This window comes from Chelonia mydas, chromosome 7 (genome assembly GCF_015237465.2).
Source record: "Chelonia mydas isolate rCheMyd1 chromosome 7, rCheMyd1.pri.v2, whole genome shotgun sequence".
Taxonomy (NCBI): Eukaryota; Metazoa; Chordata; order Testudines; family Cheloniidae; genus Chelonia; species Chelonia mydas.
The window spans coordinates 71,923,555-71,942,996 of NC_057853.1; the positions used below are offsets into that span (position 1 = coordinate 71,923,555).

Sequence of the window (19,442 nt, forward strand, 5' to 3'; positions counted from 1 at the left end):
CCTCCTGGCCAGAGGCAACATCCTGTTACCTGTAAAGGGTTAAGAAGCTCAGCTAACCTGGCTGGCACCTGACCCAAAGGACCAATAAGGGGACAAAATACTTTCAAATCGTGGGGGGAGGGGGGAGAAAGGCTTTTGTTTGTGCTCTTTGTTTGTTCTCTCTTGGGACTGAGGGGGGCCAGACAGAAATCCATGTTCTCCAACCCATCCTAATCCAAGTCTCCAGTATTGCAACCAGTATAGGTAAACCAGGCAAGGCGGTTTAGTTTCTTTTGTTTTATGTGAATGTTCCCTGTGTTAAGAGGGAGGTTTATTCCTGTTTTCTGTAACTTTAAGGTTTTGCCCAGAGGGGGAGCCTCTGTGTTGTGAATCTGAATACCCTGTAAAGTATTTTCCATCCTGATTTTGCAGAGGTGATTCTTTTACCTTTTCTTTAATTACAATTCTTCCTTAAGAACCTGATGGATTTTTTCATTGTTCTTAAGATCCAAGGGTTTGGGTCTGTGTTCACCTGTACAAATTGGTGAGAATAATTATCAAGCCTTCCCCAGGAAAGGGGGTGTAGGGCTTGGGGGGATATTTTGGGGAAAGAAGTCTCCAAGTGATCTCTTTCCGTGTTCTTTGTTTAAAATGCTTGGTGGTGGCAGCATACTGTTCAAGGTCAAGGCAAAGTTTGTACCTTGGGGAAGTTTTTAACCGAAGCTGGTAAGAATAAGCTTAGGGGGTCTTTCATGTGGGTCCCCACATCTGTACCCTAGAGTGGGGAAGGAACTCTGACAACTCCCAACTGAAGTCCTACAAAATTGCAAAACAAAGATACTACCTGACTAACTTCCCCTACAAGAAAGTAAACAAATTGTTTGCATCTACTAGAACCAAAACTCCACTACGTTAAAAAACAAAACAAAAAACCCCAACAATATTTCAGTGGCCAAAGTACAACGTGATTCTGTCAAGGCTGTGCACAGAAAATGCTGAATACCAGGACAGACTGGCTACACAGGTTGAAAATCAAAGGGAATGGTCTCTCAACCAAGAAGAATTTCAATTAATCACAAGGAGCGGCAGGCCTTAATCAAGGAGCATTTCAGATTCTGAGATTAAGAGTAAAATGAAACTAAGTACGCTGTAGAAAATAATGAAAATGATGCCTATTCTATTCATTTTCTTCTGTCCTTCCTAAGGTCCTACAAAAGAAAAATTCTTAGGTTTTGGAAGTTCTAATCCTGCTATAGCAGTATTTTTCAATTTTTTTTTTCCATATTTTGTAAGAGTTTCCCTTTATAGATCCTTTTTTCTCTTCCCCATACTCCAGTTTCCCAATTTTCTTATGAAAATTTGTCTATTGCAGTGGTCCTGCAGACCACCAAAAAAATAAGAGAAACACACTTTCACAGGATTTAGGAAGACACGCTTTTCCCCGGGACAGTTCTCCAAGGAAGTGTGAGGGAAACAGCCTATGAAAATAGACCTTACGTAACATTGAAATCATACATTATAAATATGTTTCTACGTGAGATGCTTTGAAGAAACTTCCTTCTATCAAGATGAAACTTTAGGAAATAAGCTGTTTGACCGATAGTCCAGTTCTAAATGTTACTGTAAAGTTGTAATCTTCCTCTAAAACAGGAAAATTATTGCAAATTTGTTCAATTAAAAAATAAAATTTGTTGCTTGCTGAGTGGGTGGTTGCTAAGGATTTTTTAAAATCCTGACTTTTCCATAAATTGGTCACCAATCGCTTCAAGACCTTGTACTTTCAGAACATTGTCAGCTTTCTCAGAGATTGTTTCATGGCTAGGTTTTTGATATTTTGGAGCTTGTGTGGGGGGTGGGGAGTGGGGTGGGATGTCACGGGCTTTCCAGTCTCTGGTTTATAAAACCCTGAATATTTTTAAAATTAATCTCTAAGATGAGACTTTTCCTGGGTAAAGATGACCTAATTTAAACTTGATTTGGATGAACTTGAGTGGTTCCAAGATAGGCATTGTGCCTGATTTGTCTGAAGACCTGGGGGAGAGGTGATGCACTACTAAATAAACAGTTTGCAAACTATAAGAACCAAGGGCAGAGCAAAGGAAGGTTTTTGCCTTTGGTGTCAAATGACCTGCGGAAAGTCGGACATTTCTTAAACCCTAAACTTGGTCACCTTGGGAAAAGGAAGTTGAGACATCAATAAACGTGTGATATTTTTGCAGTGCACAGCTAAAATAATTCATAATGTAAGTCTGATTTGTGTAACACACTGTATACATGCACAGGTTTAGATATTGAATATAGATAGTCAGGTGTCAGAAATGTAGAGTAACTTTCAGTGGACAGATCAGAAAAAGTTTCCTTATATTTGCTGACATTGACAGGCACTAGCTTGGTGGGCTCCCCGAATACTACAAATTAAGTCGTCTTGAAGTGTGGGGCGAAAAAAATCACAAATTTCAAAATGCTCGTAATGGAGCACCAATAAAAAACTAATATGCTGGCTTTTTGATAATTGGAGCAAGGGATTTGAAATGCAGAGCAGTCAGTTTTTCTTGCTGTTCAACTAAATGCAGTTTGAAGCTACGTTGGATCTTTAAGATGACCTAATTTGGCAGTACTTGTCTTGTTTTTGATACGTTAGATTGTGGGATTACCTAAGAAATTGACACCATTTCAGATCCATTTACTGGTTATGTAATTTCACAGAGAAGGTAAGAAGCCCTGACCATAATAAAATGCCTCACATATCTTATCATGGAATCCTGCTGCATGAAACCCAGTGCATGCTCAGTGAGCCAGCCATAGCAGCAGCACTGCAGGCTTCATGCCCACTTTTTTGTTTCTATTACTATAGCTACGATTGATTTGTCACTTGGTAGGCAATTGTACAGTTTTTTAATGGCACATTAGGCACATTGATTCCCTTGGGCTACTACTAAATTTTAAGATTTTGGATTATTACCCCATAATGAAAGCATATTATATTACTATAGGACTTTGATCTCTAGTCTAGAACTGTTTCAAATAAAATTACATTTAAAGAAACTATTGCATGTATCAACCTAACAATTTTCAAATTGTAACAAAAAGCATCTGAAAATATTAATGGTTTCTACAGGCATAATGAGTTCAGATACCTGTATTGTGAAAAACATATTGCCTAGTGTTCAATATTTGTTGGTGTGTGGGTGTGGAAAAGCAAAAATAACTTTATAGAGCAACTGATCTAGCATGTACATGTATTACAGTTCTAAAATATGGGTAGCTCACTAGGAGTACACCCATGATCAGTTTTGTTTTGTTTCTATTTAAACAACATGAGTTTAATTTTGCGTTGCGTTCCTGCCTCTGCTTCCCAAATAGTTTGTGATAACATCTGAGTAGCACCAAATCAAAGAACATGCAGACTAGTTTCCAAGCCTTTATGCTTAGGACCCTGCAACACAAAGGAAAATTATTTTCTCCTGTCGACTCCATCTTGGAGAGAAAGCAGGGTCACATGAATTAATTTTGGAGATCTACAACCAAAACTTTGAGTAGCAGAGGGATCTGGGCAGCAGAGACTGGGTGTACTGAAAAGAGAACCCCTGGGACCACTGCCAACTGGTTCCTTTCATCTGCAAACTACTCACCTATTTCCAGCAAGGTATATATTAAGTGGGAATGCCACTAGAAATAGTTAAAAGATTCAAAAGTATATCCACTATACTTCTGAGTAATATTTGCATTCCTCTCAAAAGTGAGGTATGAACATAAATTTGTACAAAGGTGAATTTAATTAAAGCAGTTTTTTACAAAGCTTCAGACTGATGACTAACTTATAAACTTGCATGATCCTGAGTGTGAGATTACTATACAGTACATACCTGTGCCAAAAAAGCTGTCAATATGAAAGGCCACTGTCAGTTTTAAGGTCTGGTGTATGAACTCTGAGGGCTGGAAATGGTCACTCTTAATCCAGTAGTATACATTTTTGTTTCCAACCTTTACCCATTACAAGGTAATGTACTTTAAAAACATTGACTTCCATCTTGATTTATTCCATTTCTTTTCCAATATAACTTCCATTTATCTTGTGAAATATTAGCTTTATAAAGAACTTAGTTCTGCTATCCTAGCAGCCAGTTAGAAACAGTATAAATTCTTTCAAGATCAGTTAACCTTTTCAAGTATAGATCTTGAGCCAGTGTTTGGGTAGAAATTTGATTTCTCAAGCTATAACAAGTATAAACTAAAACCTTAACATCAGGTTTTTGGCAAATGTTTAAATGCTGCATTGTCGTCTCGAGCAGTTTCAAAAAATAATTGTAAATTTGAGAATGTCATTAGCTAATCTAAAAGAAGGACTTGTGGCACCTGAGAGACTAACAAATTTATTTGAGCATAAGCTTTCGTGAGCTACAGCTCATCTGATGAAGTGAGCTGTAGCTCACGAAAGCTTATGCTCAAATAAATTTGTTAGTCTCTCAGGTGCCACAAGTCCTCCTTTTCTTTTTGCGGATACAGGCTAACACGGCTGCTACTCTGAAACCTGTCATTAACTAATCTATAATTTCAGCACCTGAAAATGTAGCAGATTAGGTACAAGAACAGAATTTTGTGGAAAGTGGCTGACTGCTAGAATATCTTTTCATTATATTTACCTTTACAGATCTACTAGATTTTTCAGAGGATTCATCTGGTGTGCCTGAAGGCAATAAGAAGTCCACAAATAAACAAGGCGATAAATCTAAAGAAAATACCAGGAAGATTTTTAGTGGGCCAAAGAGGGTAAGTGGTAATACTTTATCTTATTTTATTCAGCGCTGTGGAGTTGAGGCTCTTGTAGTATATGTATCTCTATATCTTATCCCAGGGTAGTCAGTTATTTTTTTGTCAAGGTCCAAATTTCTTTGTCAATGTCCAGACTCTAGAGAAAATAGCAAAATATTATAATCATGATAATAAGTAAATAGGTTTCGGGGTCTGTTCAGAAGTGTCTAGTGGTCTGCTTATTGATTACCTCTGTCTTATCCCATTTGATATGAATGCAATATTTAACCCATCTTAAAATTATTATAAAGCACCCAGGACTATTCAGTTAATAAACGGTTTGATTACCTGGATATTTTGGCACTCTTTTGAGGTCTTTTCCGCCCCTGGATTGACGTGTCACTGTGTTTTAATCGATTTGCTTCAACTTTAATATTACAATTGGCACCTGGAAGCCAAATCTGTATTTAAGATTACAAAACTGTTTCCATTTTAATGCCATTTTTCATATACTCATGGCTTAAGATTTTTAGTTTTTGGGTGGCAATCTTCCATGCTTGATTGTTGCTTAAAGATATTCTTCCGTTTCAGAAGGCTACAGCAAAACTTTAGTGTTATGGGTTTTGGGGAGTGGAGAAGAGAATATGCTTTCCCTGTTGGTGTGTGTATATTTTTTAAAAAAAAAAAAATTCTAGTCTTGGCTTTTCAGATCAGGGCTACAGAAATCAGGACAGAAGCTTGGAATGTGGCATAGATACAGTCCTCATTGCTTCCTGTTTCATTTGTGTGTTTGAGTTTTATTTGTCATTTCATGGAAAAATGACTACTCAGAATTCTTAGTAGGGATCTTGTCTTCTAGCAGAATCTAATAAAACCCAGATCCTTTTGCAATGCTGTGTACATTTTTCTTGTCCAGTCAGTTAGTGTATTGAGTATTTGGTTTTTGAAAATACACCTGGAATGGGGCTCACCTGTATGAATAGATGAGTTTGTGGCTTCCATTAAATGAAGGGTCCCATATCTCCTGACTATCCAAGGTGTCTCTTTCTAAGGCCTAGGTCTGTTGCCATGTGCTCTTTTTTTTTTTTTTCCTTCTCCCTTTTTCTTTTTCCTGAAGAGTTCCTATTATATTAATAGAAATGTTGGGCTGGAAGGAATCTCAAGAGGTCAACTAGTCCACCCTCCCACCCCTGCCACCCATCCCCTCATGAGGTAGGACCTAGTATACTTAGACCATCCCTGACAAGTGTTTATCTAACCTGTTGTTAAAAGTCTCCACTGACTGGGATTCCACAACCTCCCATGGTAACCCTATTTCAGTATTTAACTATTGTTTATAGTTGGAAAGTTTGTCCTAATATCTAACCTAAATCTCCCTGGCTGCTGATTAAGCCGATTACTACATTTTCAGTGAACATAGAGAACAATTGATCACCATTTTCTTTATAACAGTCTGCAACATATTTGAAAAGTATTTATCAGGTCCCCACCTCAGTCTCCTTTTTTTCAAGACTAAGCATACCTAGTTTTTAACCTTTCCTCAGAGGCCAGGTTTTCTAAAATTTTTATCGTATTTGTTGCTCTCCTCTGAGCCTTTTTTTCAGCTGCACCACATTGATTACTTGTATTCAATGTGTGCTCAACTATAATCTCCAGATTCTTTTCAGCAATACTACTGCCTACACAGTTCCTCATTTTGTACCTGTGCATTTGATTTTTCCTTCCCAAATGTGTTGTGCACTTGTCTTCATTGAATTTCATTTTGTTGATTTCACACCAGTTCTCCCAATTTGTCAAGGTCACTTTGAATTCTGATCCTGTCCCCCCTCTCAACTGCTTGCAACCTCTCCTATCTTGGTGTCATCTGCAGATTTTGTAAGCATACTCTCCACTCCATTATCCAAGTCATTAATGAAAATATTGGATAGTACCAGATCCAAAACAGATCCCTGTGGAGTCTATTGGATACATTCCCCCCAGTTTAACAGCAAACCATTGATAACTACTCCTTGAGTATAGTCTTTCGATTAGTTGTGCATCCACCTTTATATTAATTTTTAGACCTCATTTCCGTAGTTTGATTATGAGACTGCCATATGGGACTGTCAGAAGCCTTGGTGAAGTTAATGTATATCACATCTGCTATTTCTCTGCCCTCTCCCATTCACTATACCGGTAACCCTGTCAAAGAAGGAAACTAGGTTCTTTTGGCATGATTTGTTCTTGACACATCCATACTAGCTATTACTTAACCATTATCCTCTATCATGCTTACAAATTGATTGTTTAATAACTTGTTCCAGTATCTTTCCAGGTTTAGAAGTTAAGCTGACTGGTATATAATTTCCCTGGGTCCTCTTTGTTCCCCTTTTAAAAAATAGGTACTATGTTTGCAGTTCTTCGGTTGTCTGGGACCTCACCCATCATCCACGAGTTGTTGAAGATAATTGTTAACAGTTCAGATATTTGCTTCATTAAGTATAGAATCATGGTTCGACATGATTTGTTCTTGACAAATCCATGCTAACTATTACTTATCACCTTATTTTGTAGTTTGTTTGAGGTCATCTGAGACTATATCAAAAGCCTTACTAAAGTAAAGATATACCACATCTTCCGCTTCCCCCATCCACAAGGCTTGTTACCCTGTTCTTGATAAATCATGCTGACTGTTACTTATCACCTTATTGTCTTCTAGGTGTTTGCCTGAGAATGAATTCCATCAGACCCTACTGATTTGAAAATATCTAACTTACCTAAATATTCTTTCACATGTTCTTTCCCTAATCTGTCTTTGGTTCCTTCCCCCTTGTTAATATTAACATCATGTTTGTGCGAAGCATCTGGTCACAATTAAACTTTTTAGTGAAGATTGAAGCAAAATAGGCATTAAACACCTCAGCATTCTTGGTGTCGTCCATTACTAGTCGTCCTTTCATGCTAAGGAGTAGATTATTTGTGCAAATGTTCTCTATAGCTAAAAGCTTATTCTTCAGCAGTGTTGATGCATAACATTTTTTCTTTTCTTTTTTTAAAAAAACAACCGTGAAGAACTGCCTTTTTTCTAAGTGGCTGCCATTTCCTATTCGCAGTGGGACTGAGGCCATTGACTCTCCTTAGTTAATAGGCCCTTCTTAAAACTAACCCCACTCCTGTTTTTCTTAGTTGGAGTGAGGGCACAGGTTGTTCTTAGCAAAGAGAGTCACAACTTCCATTCACCTATTCCTCTTAGATTTCTGACAGGATTGGAGAGCCTCCGTCTTTTCTGAGGGTAGCTTGATTCCTCTCATTGAGGAAAAACAGGGCTGTGGCTATTTTTAAAGCAGGCAGAAACTGGAGTTTCTCCAAAGATTTTATTCTTACACCTCAACTGACAAATTCATTAAATAAAATATTTGTCTCCATGGGCTACCCACTGCCCCAGATGTGCTCAATAGGGAGCACAGGAGACAGCAAACCTGGGAAGGAAGTACACACAAGGGAATGTGGAGAGCAAGAAGGAATGGAAAGCTGGAGTACATGCACAGCTACGTTGCACTGCTCCATAGTGGTATAAAGCAGCCAGAGCATAGTGGTGAATCTGTCCCTAAAAGTTAAGTTAAATTAAATTATTTGATATTGCATAACTTCATTAGAAATACTGCATGGTAACATTCCCTTGTGTCTTCTTGTTTACTGTCAGTGTATGTTTTCTTAATTACAATTTGAATTTTTTTAAAAGTAATTTAAAAAATGCTCAACAAGTACATTGAGTACGTATCAGTAATTTAGGTTAGAATACATTACAGGGATGTTGTAAATGTATTGTGTTTATAAAACCCAGGTAATTTAGAGTCAGGAATAAACTCAGTAGAAATCCATAATTTTAAAGTATGGAAACAATCGTTTATGCTGACTCCCTCCATAACCACCATGGTATCACTACTCGTAGACTCTGACTTTAAGGTCAGAAGGACTATCATGATCATCTACTTTGACCTCCTGCACATTGCAGGTCACGGAACACTACATGCCCACTCCTATAGTTAGAATGAATTTCCTACTACCATTGCATTGTAATACCTTAGAGCAGGGGTCGGCAACCTTTTAGAAGTGGTGTGCTGAGTCTTCATTTATTCATTTTAATTTAAGGTTTCGCGTGCCAGTACTACATTTTAACTTTCTTTAGAAGGTCTCGCTCTATAAGTCTATATATTATATAACTAAACTATTGTCGTATGTAAACAAGGTTTTCAAAATGTTTAAACTTCATTTAAAATTAAATTAAAATGCTGATCTTACATCGCCGGCCTGCTCAGCCTGTTGCTGGCCTGGGGTTCCATTCACCTAGGCCGGCAGCGAGCTGGCAAGGGGCCGGCAGCCAGAACCCCAGACGGGCAGTGGGCTGAGCTCAGCCCACTGCCGCTCAGTCTGCTGCCGGTCTGGAGTTCTGTCCGCCGTCTCCTGCCAGCCTGGGTCCCGGCTGCCGGCCTCGCTCAGCCCGCTGCCGGTCTGGGGTCCCAGCCTTGCCCACATAGAGTCGGTACCTACCTTCTCCCTGATTCTAGCCATTCTCTTCCTCTCTCTGCACTGAGATGAGGATGGGAGTGCGCTGAGACCAGGGCTGGGGGTGAAGGAGCAGGTTGGGGTGCAGGGTCTGGCCAGGAGCTAGAATCAGGGAGGGGGCTCAGGGTTGGGGCAGGAGGTTTGGGTGTGGAGCGCTTACTTGGGCAGCTCCCATTTGGTGCGAGAGGTGCAGGTGGGAATGTGGGGTGTGCGTGTGCAGGAGCTCCCGTTTGGTGCTCGGTGCTGGGGGTATGTGAGGAGTGTGCAGGAGTCAGGGCAGGGGGCTGGGTATGTGTGGGGGATGCCGGAGTCAGGGCTGGGGTTGTGGGGGGGGTGCAGGGGTCAGGGCATGGGGCTGGGGAGTGCAGGGGTGAGGACAGAGGGCTGGGTGTGTGTGAGGAGGGTGCAGGGGTCAGGGCAGAGGGCTAGGAGGGTTCAGGGGTCAGGGCAGAGGGCTAGGGATGTGTGTGAGGGTTCAGGGGTCAGGGCAGGGGGCTGGGGGTGTGGGCTGGGGTTGTGGGGGTGCTCCCAGCCCCCTGCCCTGAGCGGCTCACAGCAGGGGGCTGGAGGGGATATGCCCTGATTCCATCCCCCTCCCCAAGGTCCCCGGAGCAGAGAGCGTGCTGTGGTTCCGCTTTTCTCTGTCCTGCTTTTCTCTCTCCCACTCTGTAGCAAGGGCTGTCGGCTGATCGGGCCGCAGGGAGAGAGAGGAGGAGGGGCAGGAACCCAGCACGCCCTGGGAAGAGGTGTGGGGAGGGGGAAGCTTGCCTGCCCCGCAAGGAGAGAGCGGTGGGCGGGGAGGTGGAAAAGAGCGGGCCGGGCCGGGCAGGAATTTTAATGGCACGCTGCTGTCTGCTGGGGTCCAGCAGACAGCAGCGTGCCATTAAAAACTGGCTCGCGTGCCGTCTTTGGGACGCGTGCCATAGGTTGCCGACCCCTGCCTTAGAGTAATGCTACCAATTTGGTTATTGCATGGTGTCGTGAAAAAGCTTATAGTGCTTGTTTTGAGGACAATTGTATCTCTAATGTATTTTACGTTAAATTACTGAAATAGACACATAATCTTAACTCCATTTTAATGTAACTTTAACTTTAATGTAATATAAAGATCTCAGCACTGAGCCTGAGTAACAAACTGACATATAAAAACTTGTAAAATTTCACCTATGCTGTCAAGATTATAGTTTCAGCAAGAAAACTGGTTGTGTGACAAATATAAAAAATGATGATTTGTACAATAAAATGACACTTTAGAAGTGGTTCTTTTCAGAAGACATGTTTCTTCTCAGGTTCACCAGCATTTAGACCACTGGATGGTTTTGTTTTGTTTAGCTTCTATTAATACCTTAGGAAATTGATGAGCAAAGTCTGAGGGACAGGTTTGAAGTGTGTTTACCATGTACCCCTACATTGGCTATAAACATTAACTCTTTCAAATGAAAAAGTGTATATCTAAAAATGAAACTTAGTGGTGCTTCATGAAATAGTTACATTTAGTAGCAGTGCTTACGTTTTTACTGAATTTCAGAATTTAGCTACATTATATCTGGTATCTAGATAGTTAAGTTCAGTGAAATCTGTCCAGTGTACCTTGTTTGGAATACAGTAGCATTAAGGTATGCTATGTGGTTTACCAACAAGGCACACTTCCTGTACTTGGGCTGTCATGATACAACAGGGATGGTAGTGTATTAATTTAGGTGGAATATATAAGCCTAAAGTGTCAAAGATGTTAGCATAACTCTGAAACTGTCCAACATTAAAGAGTTTTAAACAAGGTTTGGGGTTTGGCATACAGAGACTTTGGTTTGTGTAGTTCCGTGGCAAACGCACTAAAAAAATTTATGCTAAAGTTTGGAAATTTGTTAGTTAGTATACCCAAGAGAAAAGGAGCTAAACAAGTCATAAAGCACTTCAAAACTGAAATAAGTTTTGGCTAAGTTTTTAAATAATCCGACTAATAATGCCTACTAGTCCCCAGTTATCATAACAGTTGAAAAAATGGATACAGTGATTGGCCATCTGTGCATACTCTGTTTATAAACTACAGCCAAATGTCCATCTACTTGTCCACTGTTGTTTGGCTTACTTCTTGTATATGTCAAAGTGAGAACGTGAAGAGTGGCTTGAATGTGGAGAGGAGCATGGACTTGTAGACCAGTTCAGAAGGGCATTCAGGAAGAAGGAAACAGCATGGAAAAGTGCTGAGACAGTTGTATGAGAAGCTTATGAATGAAACATTGTGGCTGGTATTAGAGTGAAGAGAACATCATGATGTTAGAACTTGGAAACTGAACTTCTGAGTAGCTCCTTCCGTGACGATTCTTACAGAAGCAAGTTTTTGTTAGGTGGTCTGGGTAGGGGGATGCCTCCCTAGGGAGAAATTATGGTTAGTCGAGTACTGGTCCCTGTATGTATTCCACCATGGATGTTCATGCATCTGAGATGGGAAGACTTTTGCTAATAGTTTCTCTTGGTCAGCACCTCTGTCCCTCCTCACCTCATGCTCTGAACCGAGGACATAGAGTGGTACAGACCTCTCCAGTTGCCACGTGGTCTGACGCTCAACCCTCCAGTGTCCAGTGATCCCCCTTAAACTTTGAATCTATAAAATATTCTAAAATAAGCTAATTAGGTATTAGTTAGATTTCAGACTGCCTCCCTTCTGGTATGGGACTCAGATTATGTCCACGATTTCAGGCTTAAAGAGCTGTCTCCTGCCCCCAATCCTTCCCAGTCATCTATGACCATCAGATATGCCTGTGCTTCCTTGGAAAAGTTCATGTTTCCGCTGAGTGCCGTATCTGCGGCTCCTTGCCCAGCCAAACCCAGCAAGCATGGGAACAGAAATTTGGGAAACATCCAGTAAAGAATGCTTTGAGGTCCCATTCCAATCTAGGTCAGGCAAACTCTATGTACCCCAGGCAGAGGCATCAGAGCATTCTGCCCAGCACCACTACCTCAGATATAGGGGCAAGCAAAGGCAGAACTAAGGACTCCCCTTTCCAAGCTCACTGTGAGGGTAAAAAGCCCTATCAAAAGTCTAAAGAGAAATCGCCCTCCAGAACCACCTTGAAGATGAGGTCTGCTTTTGTGACACCTAAGTCTGGTGACTCTTTGCACCAGGTTCCAATGAAGCAAAAGAGAAGTGGTCCCCAAAATGTAAGGTGTGTGTCCCCTGGGGGGGAGGGGTGTGTGGTGGGGCCCGGGCCAGCCCGCACAGGGAGGGAGGTAGGGAGGGAGAACCCCCAGCCCTGCTTTGGCCTCAGCTCTGCTCTGCCCCCAGGCATGGCCCCAGCCCTGCACCCAGTCGCAGCCCTGACTGAGGCCTGGTCATGGCTCTGCTCCCAGCCCTAACACCCAGCTGCAGGACCAAACCACAGCTCCGCTCCCGACCCCAACTCCCAGCTTCAAGGCCTGGCCACTGCTCTGCTCATGGCCCCAACTCCGCCCCCCAGCCTCGGCTACAGCCCCAATCCCAGCGTCAGCCCCAGGCTGCGGCTCTGCTCACAGTACTGTCCCCCCAACCTCGGCTGGGTTTGGGGACATGGACAAGGGTAAGGACGGGCACGATGTTAAAAGTTTGTGGGCCACTGCTCTAGAGCCCATAAGGGTTACAGCACTGACCTGCAGTCTCCAAAGAGTGACAGTGCCTCCACATCGGCACCATTGGAACTGAGCAAAGACAGATGTGAGCCAAGGCTGGGACAACCACCAGTACCAACAAGGGATGCCCAAACACCATGCACCACCAATACCAGTGCAAGCTTATAAGGACATAGTGGCTTCCAAGGTGCACAGGGAAAAGACTCTTCATCCCCATCCCCTGGTGGCATCTGACAAATGCTTTTTTACATTGATGGTACAGACAGCACCACCATTGTAACTGGAGCCCACATTTCCCTTTTCGGGGGAGTCGGACATGATGTGAGGACTGTCGCCACCACCACCACCACCAAGAGTGGTGAACTCAGATAGAGCATCCAGAATTTCCTGGGCCCTACCATAACCTCATAAGATGGGATCCCCACCTCGAATTACTGGTACCCCTGTGCCTTTAGGATCTCCTCAGTCCATGTTGGGTTCCTCTCATTGGCCTTATTGCGGACCGTGGGACCTGTACATGCTATATCTGGAATCTGTGTGATCTCACTGAGAATTACACAATCCTCTCTCCCCTCCCTCCTATCCCCTGCCCACACACAATTAGCCAGAGCTCCCGCAAGAGCCCAGGGAAAAAGAGGAGGCAAGGGGGACAAGATCCAGTCCTAGCACAGTTCCAACTGGCATATCATCATCTTCTGAAGAGGTGGTTGCCTGGCCTCGCCGTCTCCTACAGATGACCCTAACCAGTTTCAACATCTGTTAAGGACAGTTGTGGGTGAGCTCCAGAGCCCTCTGGAGGAAATTCAGGAGACAACTCCCAGACTCCTAGATATTTTATGGAATGCAGGACTTAGTAGAATGGCACTCCCTGTTAATGGGGCCATCCTGGAACCTGCCATTATTATGTGGCATACTTTAGCAACATGTACATTTACTCCTAAGAGGGCAGAAGAGAGGTACTTTGTCCCAGCCATGAACGATGCCTATTTTCATATCAGCATCATCCCCTCACAGATGATTCCTGGGGTTCACTATAGGTCCAAATTGTCAGTACAGGGTGCTCCTCTTTGGACTAGCAATGGCTAGTCAATGCTTCTGACTCTATGGCTTGGTAGTCTTTCTTTATCTAGATGACTATCTGTTGACAGGGAGATCTCATCTGGAGGTACTGGCATCAACCTCATCCCTCCTCGGTCTTCTGGTGTCAATGGGTGTATGCAGAAAAGTCCATTTTGGTTCCTTGACAACCATAGAATTTATTGGAGCAGCTCTGGACTCAGAGCCAGAGTTTATGTACCCCAGACGGATTTCAAACAACAGTTTAATCAGTCAACTTAGATAGCCCCAACATCTTTGGATGTCCTCAAAAAATTGGACGTTCGCACTGTTCTAGATTTTCTGATCAGCCTGAAAACCTCCGGTCTCTCTTTTTGGCTCCCTACCAGTGCACTTGATGTCAGTTGGTGCCTGCCACCCTCCAATCAATAGACCTCTGTTTTATCCCATCTAGTGGCTGTACATTTTCTAAAGGTTCCAGTTAGAACTTTGTCAAATAACAGAATCCCTGCTCTGGCATGGTATCTTAATTTGGTCATTTTGGCATTAACCAAGTTCCCCTTTGAACCTTTAATAGAATGGCTACTCTCCCATATGTCCTGAAGGTTGCCTTCTCTGAAGATTGCCTTAGCATCATGTCTGCTAGCTGGGCTGATGAACCAGTTGTCCTCATGACTGATCCATCTTATGCAATTTTCCATAGAGAGAAAGTTATGCTGACACTTGCAAACAAGCATAACTATAAGCTGACCATGTATGATGATGATCCTCAAATACAGAGCAAGTGGCAGAAAATTTCAAAGTGTTGGGTCAGTACTATGTCAGAAGAATGAAACTTAAGCGGCGAAATTAATTCTGGTTTAAGCCTCAGAATTAAATGCAATTCCAAAACCAAGATTATGGCATCGTCTGCGTCTTCCAATGAATGTAAATACCAGATATGAAAATTGCAGTATATTATCTGTTTCAAACTGGTGTAATTGGTCTTCAAGGAACAAGAAGGCTTAGGGCTCCACTCAGTTATCTTCCTAGTGCCCAAGCACCAATTGCCAGCACTGTTGGGAATTGCACCTCTGTAGTCACTGGAGGGAGACTCATCCTCCTTCCGAATTTGAGATCGGGTCTTACTCTTCCTGTCCTCCAAAGCCACTGTCACTACTTCTTCCGTGGGTCCAGGCACAGGAGTACCATCAAGTGGTTGACCAGAAGGTCACTGGGGACCTGCACCAGTCCAGTGGCCCTATAGGAATCCGTGGAGCTTTCCCCAAGTTTCCAGGGCTTATTCCAGGCACTCATGTTCTGTGGCTTCAAAAAGACGTATAGCACCATCTCACCACATGGCATTTGGTCCCGACTCTGGTGCAGAGTCCAATACCAGTCTCCAAAGAGCCGGCTCAACAGGATCCAGCTGATACAGAAAGGGAGGAAGAGCATCTGCAGCTTGTGCTGGTCTCCCCTTCCTGCTCCTCTGATGACTGTATGTCACCTCCCCTAGATGACTGTAAGGCTCACCAAAAGTTGTTAGAAAGTGGCCTTAAATCTGGACGTACAGATGGAGTTAGTAAAAGAGTCCTCCCATAGCTTGGCTGACATTTTGGCTGCTGCGAGCCCTTCCAAAGTAGCCCTGTCTCTCAATGAGGCCATTGTGGACCCAATTATGACTTTGTGGCAGACCCCCACATCCCTTCCCCTCACTTCAAAAAGGGCTGAAATAAAATATTATGTATATGCCCAAGGTTGAGTTCCTCTACACACCCACCCTGGGGTCCCTTGTAGGGTCTGCTGCCAATGAGCGAGAAAGGCAGGGACATCGGAGCATAACCCTGAAATCAAGCGACTCAGAAAAGTCTGTTTGGTAGGAAAGTTTACTTTACCGTGTGTGTGTGTTACAGTTCAGAATTGCAAACCAGCAGGTGCTACTGCACAGGTACTATTTCAACTTCAAAAAGTTCAAAGAATTGCTACCACAAGGGGCTAGACAGGAGTTCTCTTTGCTTCTAGACAAGGAGAAATCTGTGACAAGGGCTGCTTTACAGACTGCTCTGGATGCTGTTGATTCGGCTGCCAGGTCTATGGCTTCTGCAGTGACCATGTGTAGGAATTCATGATTATAGTCCTCTGAGTTGCCACAGGAAGTCCAACAGTCTGTTCAGGATCACAGTAGATGGACCCAAAGCTTCATGGACTAAAAGACTCAAGAGCGACCCTGAATTCCCGTGGGTTGTACACCCCAGCTCCTTCAAGGAAGCACTAGAGGCCTCAACAGTCTCTTCAGTACTCTGCCACGGCTACCCATCAGGACCTGCAGAGGAAGAGGAATAGGGGTTGGTCACTACTCGCTTCTACCATAACATCAGTGCCTGTCCCACCCAGATGTCTAAGGGTTCTAAGCAGGTGTTTTGATGGGACACTTGAGGACACTCTACCAGTTTCCATGATGCCAGACCATGTTTTTCCTTTATTTGCAAACCACCTTTCCCATTTCCCCAGTGTTTGATCCCATATCACCATGGACCACTGGATTTTGAGAGTTGTAGAGGTGGGATGCACCGTCCAGTCATTTCTACCTCTCCTTCACACCTTCCCTCCACGTCCCTCCTCAGGGAACCCTCCAACAAGAAACTTCTGCACCACGAGGTTCAATCCCTTCTTCCGCTGCGAGCTGAAGAAGAAGTGCCGCAAAGGTTAAGAGGGGGAAGAGTTTCTACTCCCACTATTTTCTAATTCTGAAGGCCCTGGACAGTGTTAGGCCTATTCTAGACTTGTGCCAACTCAACAACGATCTCAAAAAGATAAAGTTCTGCATGGTCACCGTGGCATCCGTTATTCCCTCTCTGGATACCGGAGACTGGTGTGCTGTCCTTGACTTAAGAGACACCTACTTATACCAAGGGCACATAAGGTTACTCAGATTCATAGTGAACCTTGCACACTACCATTTCATGATGCTTCTGCTCGGCTTGTCTGTAGCTCCTTCACCCCAGTTTCCTTCCCAAAGTAGTTTTGCAATTTAAAAGGAATCAGGCAATTTGCCTACCTGTATTTTACCCAAAACCTCATGCAAATAAGGATGAGCAAAGACTTCATTGCATATTAGATGGGCACTAGTATTCTATATAGAAAGGACTAAACAGTTTCAACAGTCCAGCCAAGTGTTCATGGCTATAGCGGACAGAATGAGAGGTCTTCCAATCTTTTTCACAAAGGATTTCATCCTGGATAGGTTTCAGAGTAGCAGCCATGTTAGTCTGTATTCGCAAAAAGAAAAGGAGTACTTGTATCACCTTAGAAACTAACAAATTTATTTGAGCATAAGCTTTCGTGAGCTACCGCTCACTTCATCGGATGCATCCGATGAAGCATCCTGGATAGCGTCATGTATTTGTTACAATCAGGCAGGTGTTTTGCCAATTAACCTGACTGCTCATTCCACAAGATAACAAGCATCTGCAGCAGTGTTTTTGATGTAAATCTCTATTCACGACATTTTGCAAAGTAGCAACTTGGTGTACATGTTCTCCTCCCATTACACCATCACTGACTACTCTAGAGACTATGTCAAATTTTGTTGGGCTGTGTTATAACTTGTCTTCGAGATGCATTGCACATGTCCATTCCGTGACTTGCTCTCCTACCTCTCTACATCAGAGTTTCCAGAAAGAAGGAAATGAGGGGCCATTGGGTCGGCTGGTTCCTTTGTGCCAGCGCTAGCAGCGTTGGGCAGCAGAGGGCGTTCAAGCCATCCTGATGGGTACCACTGAGGGAAAAATTTTCAGTGATTGTGCATGGCATGTGTACACACCAAGAGTAGAATGGATGTGTGTGTAACATGTGAAGAACAGGTATGAAAGGTCAGTAACTGGTTTTTTTATTTGCTTCAAAATTGCAAACCCCTTACTTAAATAGTTTCAAATTTTTTATTATTGTAACTCCTGTAAGTGATACTGTATCTTTTTTTTTCTTAAATGTGTAACTTCTTAAAACCATTTGCGGAGTCTGGAAGGGTATGTCTATAAAGGGATAAAAACCCATAGCTGACCTGAGTCAGCTGACTGAGGCTTGCAGGGCTCGGGCTCCTTGGCTGAAAAATGGCTGTGTAAGCACTTGGGCTGGAGACCTAGCTCTGGGAGCCTGTGAGAGTGGAAGATCTCCTGAATGTGTACACAGTTATTTTTAGCCTTGCAGCCTGAGTCCTGTAAACCTGAGTCAGCTGACCCAGGCCAGCTGCAGCCATGCTGCAGGTCTTTTATCCCTGTGTAGACATACTCTAATTTGTGTAACAATCAGGGAAAAATTGTTCTAGAATCAAAGTAATGTACAACTTTAAACTTTTTCTTTCTATGCTGTAAAGAGCTGGAATACTACATTTCAGACAACTGTTTTGTCATACTTTAAAAAAATTATAGTAAATTTTGGTTGATAGGGAGGATTGCTGGTTGACTACTGTTATTTTGACTCCGCAAGGAATTCTGTCAGGCAGAGTGCTCTCAACACTGTAAGCTCTTTATCTTTTTTGTTGCTGGAGGATGGCATTAAGCCAGCAGGGTACTTTATCAGCAGTTTCTGACAGTGAAAGAGAGAGATGTGGTAGTCAGATCTGGCAGTTGGTGACAGTGCACTGCTTGTTTACAGGACATCACTTTCATGTCCTAACTATGCTTCTGACAAATGGTGTGGCCAATCATTAGATCAGGGGTTCTCAAACTTCATTGCATGGCAACCCCCTTCAGACAGCTACAATTACTACGTGACCCCAGGAAGGGGGACTGAAGCCTGAGCCCACCTGAACCCCACAGTCCTGGGCGGGCGGTGGGGCAAAGCCAAAGCCCAAGGGCTTCAGCCCCAGACAGGTGGCCTATAAACTGAGCCCCGCCACCCAGGCTGAAGCCCTTGGGCTTCAGCTTTGGCTCTGAGTGGTGGGGCTCAGGTTTCAGCTTCAGCCTCGGGTGGTAGCCTCGGCCCCCTCGGCTCCGGCAACTCTAAACCAGTCCTGGCGACGCCTTTAAAATGGGGTCCTGACCCACAGTTTAAGAACCGCTGCATTAGATTGAGAGTTTTGGACTTCATGTGGAAAGCATTTGTCATAGTTGGTTAGATGACTGGTAAGATGTTTCCCACAGCTAAACTTTTGGCTTGTGCCCTTCTGATCTATTCTGTCATTTATCAGTTCGTATCCTATATAGCCTGTGTTTAGTGAGCACCTTTTCTATCGCCTGATTAAAATGAAGGCTGTCTTTACAATAATTTGGTATAACCAAGAAATCATATTGACTTAGCTAGTTCTATATCCTTTGCTAATCCAGATGCCTTTGTATGGAAACTCCATTACATTGATTACTTAAGGGTTTGACTATTTGTGATCATGTGATGATTTTATTTTAATTATAGGTATAAATGGACCTAAAGCAACCAAAATAAACAATTTGTACGTTTAATTTCTTTTTAGGACTGGGATTGAGCAGGATTGTAATCAGGATTAATTGATTGGATTTTAAAATAACTAT

General features: G+C 42.9%; 1 protein-coding gene across 2 annotated transcripts in view; it reads left to right on the forward strand.

Moving 5' to 3' along the window:
* WAPL (WAPL cohesin release factor) overlaps nt 1-19,442 on the forward strand; it is a 127,967-nt gene that overhangs the window by 65,055 nt on the left and 43,470 nt on the right. For both annotated transcript variants that reach the window (XM_007054510.4, XM_037905798.2), the window contains exon 4: nt 4,631-4,749. In XM_007054510.4, coding sequence (XP_007054572.1) covers nt 4,631-4,749 — 119 coding nt within the window. The remainder of the gene's footprint in view (nt 1-4,630; nt 4,750-19,442) is intronic.